The 6000-nt window shown below is 51.6% G+C and overlaps 1 protein-coding gene across 1 annotated transcript; it reads right to left on the bottom strand.

Moving 5' to 3' along the window:
- Nucleotides 1-2863: 2863 nt before the first annotated feature.
- LOC100346888 (putative KHDC1-like protein) lies at nt 2864-4076 on the bottom strand. Its single transcript, XM_002714420.3, has 3 exons — nt 3971-4076; nt 3631-3813; nt 2864-3063 (listed from the first exon to the last, which is right to left on the bottom strand). Exons 1-3 carry the CDS (start codon nt 4074-4076, stop codon nt 2864-2866), a joined length of 489 nt encoding a protein of 162 aa, XP_002714466.1.
- Nucleotides 4077-6000: the final 1924 nt, after the last annotated feature.

Raw genomic sequence — 6000 nt, 5'->3', positions numbered from 1 at the left:
GTAAACCAGAGGATGGAAGATTCTCTGACTCTCGCTCTCTCTTTCTCTCTCTCTTCACCTTCTCCTTCCTGCTCTGTATCTCTACCTAACAAATTTTAAAAATTTTTTGATCATTTTTGGGAGAAAGCATCTTTTTGCAACATCATTTATAAAATTAAGTTTTCTTTCCTTTAGAAGTCTTCAAGCTAATTTATTAGTTAGTAAATAAACATCATATTCCTTTTCAAAAGAATGTGGTTTTTAAACATTTATTTATTCAATATATTGAAAGGTAGACATACCACACAGAAAGAGAGAGACAGAGATTTTCCATCTGCTGGTTCACTCACCAAATGGCCACAATGCCTGTAGGAGGGCATAGACAGGAGCCCAGAGATTCTTCTGTTTCTCTCACTTGGATGCAGGGCCAAAGCACTTGGCTCATCTTCTACTGTTTTCCCATCACATCAGCAGGGATGCTGGATCAAAGTGGAGCAGCCAGCACTCAAAAGAGTGCCAGCCGCAAGGGGGAGACTCACTACAGCACAACTCCCAAAAAGGTAGGTTTGATTTTCTCCTTGCAGAGAGATTCATGTGTGATTTTCTACTGTGAATCAGCTATGGCAATCTTCTGCTTACTAATTGAGCTGATATGGCCGGTGCCGCGGCTCACTAGGCTAATCCTCCGCCTTGCGGCGCCGGCACACGGGGTTCTAGTCCCAGTCGAGGCGCCAGATTCTGTCCCGGTTGCCCCTCTTCCAGGCCAGCTCTCTGCTGTGGCCAGGGAGTGCAGTGGAGGATGGCCCAAGTGCTTGGGCCCTGCACCCCATGGGAGACCAGAATAAGCACCTGGCTCCTGGCTTCAAATCAGCATGGTGGGCCGGCCGCAGTGAGCCGGCTGCGGCGGCCATTGGAGGGTGAACCAACGGCAAAGGAAGACCTTTCTCTCTGTCTCTCTCACTGTCCACTCTGCCTGTCAAAAAAATAAATTAATTAATTAAAAATTAAAAAAAATAATTGAGTTGATAAAAACAGCATAAAGTGCAAATTTCTGGCTATAAAGCATACTCCAAATTCAACTGTTTCCCAACACTATGCCACCTCTACTCTGGTCCAGGACACCACCCTCTCTCTCCTACACCACCAACACAGGCTCTATAAGAGACAGACTGCAGCATGGAGCTGGTGTGCAGATGGAGCATACAGGGTAGAATACGTTTCTCTTGCCATAAGCTTGGGTGGACAGAGCTAAACATCGGTATAGCTTTAAGGAGAAAGCTTTTGAATGAACATTTGCGACTCCTTCATGTAAGTACATTTATTTGTGCTTTCAGGAGTGCAGTCCTAGGATCCCAGTAAAACATGCACCTCTCCGACACCTATCTGCAGAAACTGGGACAACCCTGGTCTCCTCAACTTCACCAGAGGCCTGGCTGCCTCTTTCAGCAGGTGGCTGGTGTGGGACCACTCTCTGTCTCCACCCAAATCCCTCCTGCTACCTTTCTTTCCACCCCATTGTTTCCTCCTATTTGTTTAAGATTTATGTATTTATTTATTTATCTGAAAGGCAGAGTCAGAGAATCTACCATCCACTGGTATATTCGCCAATCTGTGCAACAGCCAGTTAGGTCAGGTTGGAGACAGGAGCCAGGAGCTTAAGACTTGTGCCATCTCCTGCTGCTTTCCCTGGCTCAGTAGCAGGGAGCTGAATCAGAAGTGGAGCAGCCAGGACTCAAACCAGAGGCCAGCACTGCAACAGGCCACTTAACCTCTAAGCGAAGGTCAGCCCCTTGTTTGCCATTTAAATTCTTCCAGAAACCTGGAGCTTCTCATAGAGTGTTTCTTTCTAGGACCCAATTTTATTTTATTTTTTCTAAGATTTATTTATTTATTTATTTGAAAGAGTTACACAGAGAGAGGAGAGGCAGAGATAGAGAGAGGGAGGTCTTCCATCCAGTGGTTCACTCCGCAATGGCTGGAGCTGTGCCAATCCAAAGCCAGGAGCCAGGAGCTTCTGGGTCTCCCACGTGGGTGCAGGGGCCCAAGCACTTGGGCCATCTACTGCTTTCCCAGGCCATAGCAGAGAGTGGGATCAGAAGTGGAGCAGCCAGGTCTTGAACCGGCGTCCATATGGGATGCCAGTGCTTCAGGCCAGGGCATTAACGTGCTGTGCCACAGCACCAGCCTCCAGGACCCCATTTTCATGCAACACAGAACCATTGCCCAGGCTATAGTCTGGGAGAAGCAGTATTTTTTTTTTAATTTATTTATTTATTTGAAAGAGTTACATAGAGAGAGGAGTGGCAGAGAGATAGAGAGAGGTCTCCCTTCTGATGGTTCACTCCTCAATTGGATTCAACAGCCAGAGCTGAACCAATGTGAAGCCAGGAGACAGGAGCTTCTTGCAGGACTCCCACACGGGTGCAGGGGCCCAAGGACTTGGGCCATCTTCCACTGCTATCCCAAGCCACAGCAGAGAGCTGGACAGGAAGTGGAGCAGCCTTGACCCAAACCGGCACCAGTATGGGATGCCGGCTCTCCAGGCCAGGGCATTAACCCTCTGTGCCACAGCCCCAGCCCCAACAAGCAATTTCTGAATGAGCTGTCAGGTGTCTCCCTCTTTCTGGCAGGGTTCCCCAAGGGCCGGCACACACACACCCCACCTTGGCCCCTGGCTTGTCCACAGAGCCCAGTCTGGGCTGCATCCACACATCCAAAGGAAGCAAGACAGAACAAAGACTTGATGTCCTGCAGAGCTGGTTTTATTGAACATTTCTGCACAGCACAGAGGGACAGGAGACGGTCCTTGTATTCCAGTGTCCTCATTAGGACAGGCCCAGACTTCCCCTCCCATTCCAACCCCTCTCAGGAGATCCGCCCTTCTTCATGGATACAGGGAACTCCAGTGGAACTGAAAACAGTCACGGGATTTCAGATTGGGATGAAGAGGAAGCTCAAGCAAGGTGGTCACACTCATCCCTATGGCCAGAGGCTCACAGCTGGTGTCGGGCCGCACTCTGCAGGGAACGGCAAGGTCGTCCTCGGTCAGCGGCCGGCTCTGGACTCGCTGCAGCATCTTGCGGCCTGTGAAGGCAGAGCCCAGGGCTGTGAGTTGTGCTCATGACCAGGGCCCCCGGACAGCCCGAGATCCCCGCAGAGACCTGGTAGGTAGGGAGTTTCCCCAGCACAAGCCTTCCTGGGTGACCCAAAACCCCCTCTCCACTGCCTTCTCCTAAGGGCGACTTTATGCCATCAAAAGGCCTGAGGATGGCAGGAGCCGCGGATCACTAGGCTAATCCTCCGCCTTGCAGCACCAGCACACCGGGTTCTAGTCCTGGTTTGGACAACGGATTCTGACCCGGTTACCCCTCTTCCAGGCCAGCTCTCTGCTATGGCCTGGGAGGGCAGTGGAGGATGGCCCAAGTGCTTGGGCCCTGCACCGCATGGGAGACCAGGAGAAGCACCTGGCTCCTGGCTTTGGATCGGCACAGCACGCCAGCCGTAGCGGCTGCAGACCTCTCACTTCCAACAAATCAGGAGAGCATCAGATTCCCAGTCACTCTCGGAAGTCTCCCAAAACCTCGGACATCATGCAGCTGTGCCAGGACTCCACCACTACCACTCAATCATAGCTCCACCAAGGAGACCTACCTCGGGTTCGAATGCACGAGTCAGGGCTCCCCACGCTGCAGATCATGTCCATCAGCCATTGCCGAGCCCTAGGTGGTCCAACGATGGTGACGCGGGTCTGACCCCTAGCCGTGAACCATGACTCCAACTGAATGAGGGTCTGGCTGTGCACCTCGATGCAGCGAAGGTGGGCATCATTGTGGCCTGTGAGCAGAAGCAGGGAAAGGACATGTAAGCTCCAGCCCCTGGGGAACAGAGGTCTTGGAGGTGGGAGCTGGGACCAGTGGGGTGCAGGGAAAGGCAGTACAGAAGCTGGGAACAGAGCATGGGATGGGGGGAGGTGGGGACAGCGCACACTCACCAAATATCTGCTCCTCCTGCTCCTCTTCCAAGTAAACCACCATCGGAGTATCAAAATTCTCAGGTACCATCCACCACGGCTGCTGGCTGAGGGTGCTCATGGCCATGGCCTCCACGGCTCCCTCCTCACTCAGAACCAGGCAAGGATAGGCAACTGCTCCACACACGACCTAGCAAGTGAAGAAGGGCCCAGGCTGGCGTCATATATAGTCCCTCAGACAACCCCATCTGCCCCACCCTAGAGAATATCCAATCACCGGAGCTCCTCCCATGAAAGTCCTTCAACTCCTGGTCTCCACTCCCTTAATCCTTTCATGCTATACAAGGTGTGGTTATCAGTGGTGCCTTTTCTGATGCCCAGGAAATAGGATTTTTTTTATTCTGATTCAAAGGATTTTGAGTACATCTGCTGGGCACTCAGCACAGAAGGGGCTGAGGGATGGAAAGTGCTGGAGATGGAAGGTTCCAGAATAGGTTCCCTAGAGTTTCAAGTAAAACCTTGACAATAGGGATGACATTTTAGAGCACCCAAGACTGAACCCTTTTTTTTTTTTTAAAGATTTACTTATTGATTTCAAAGAGTCACACAGAGAGCAAGAGACAGAGAGACAGAAAGACAGTGAGGTCTTGCATCCGATGGTTCACTCCCAATTAGCAGCAACGCCTGGAGCTGTGCCGATCCGAAGCCAGGAGAAGGAGCTTCCTCCGGGTCTGCCACACGGGTTCAGGGGTCCAAACACTTGGGCCATCTTCTACTGGCCATTGCAGAGGGCTGGATCGGAAGAGGAGCAGCCAGGACTAGAACCGGCGCCCGTATAGGATGCAAGCGCTTCAGGTCAGGGCTTTAAAACACAGTGCCACAGCACCACATCGCCAGTCCCCCAAGACTGCATCTTGAGAAAGCACCGCCCCACCATGAGATTCTGACTGAAACTATGATCTAAACTCAGACAATAATAATAATAACAATAACAATAATATTTACTGCATCCCACTTGGCAGAACATAGAAACTCCCTAGCATGATCAGTCAAGCTTAAAACAGCCTGGGGGCCAACATTGTGGCTTTCTCTCTAAGGGGATAAAGCCGCCACCTGCCGTGCCAGCATCCCAATGGGCCCCACTTGTACCCAGCTTTCTCCTTTCGAATCCGGCTCTCTGCTGTGGCCGGCGAAAGCAGCAGAAGATGGCCCATGTTCTGGGCCCCTTCTGCTCATGTGGGAGACCTGGATGGAGTTCCAGGCTCCTGACTTCCGATTAGCCCAACCCAGACCCACTCATTGCAAACACCTGGGAAGTGAAGAGGCAGGAAAAGGATCTCTCCTCTCTCTCCAACTTTTCCCAGCCTCATCCTATAACTTAGCCTTCCAAATAAATAAACTTTTCTTTTAAAAAAAATCAATTGAAGGGAGAGCAGCACTGAGGTGTAAGTTAAGCCTCCTTGTGCATTGCAGCCATCCTATATGGGTGCTGGTTCAAATCTCAGCTGCTCCACTTCCAGTCCAGCTCCCTGCTAATGCTCCTGGAAAAGCAATGGAAAATGGCCCTAGCACTTGATTCCCTGTACCCACATGGGAGACCTGGAGGAGGCTCCTGGCTTCTTGCTTTGAGCTGGTCTAGTGCTGGCATTTGCAGCCCCTTGGCGAGTGAACCACAGGATGGAGTATTCTCCCTGCCCTTTCTCTCTCTCTCTCTCTTCTTTTTTTAATTTAATTTAATTTTTTTTTTTTTTTTTTGACAGGCAGAGTGGACAGTGAGAGAGAGAGACAGAGAGAAAGGTCTTCCTTTGCCGTTGGTTCACCTTCCAATGGCCGCTGCGGCCGGCGCACTGCGCTGATGCGAAGCCAGGAGCCAGGTACTTCTCCTGGTCTCCCATGGGGTGCAGGGCCCAAGTACTTGGGCCATCCTCCACTGTACTCCCTGGCCGCAGCAGAGAGCTGGCCTGGAAGAGGGGCAACCGGGACAGAATCCGGCACCCCGACCGGGACTAGAACCCGGTGTGCGGGCGCCGCAAGGCAGAGGATTAGCCTAG

This window comes from Oryctolagus cuniculus, chromosome 5, assembly GCF_964237555.1.
Source record: "Oryctolagus cuniculus chromosome 5, mOryCun1.1, whole genome shotgun sequence".
Classification (NCBI taxonomy): domain Eukaryota; kingdom Metazoa; phylum Chordata; class Mammalia; order Lagomorpha; family Leporidae; genus Oryctolagus; species Oryctolagus cuniculus.
The sequence above is the reverse complement of the archived record's forward strand: the minus strand, read 5'-3'. Positions and strand labels throughout refer to the sequence as shown.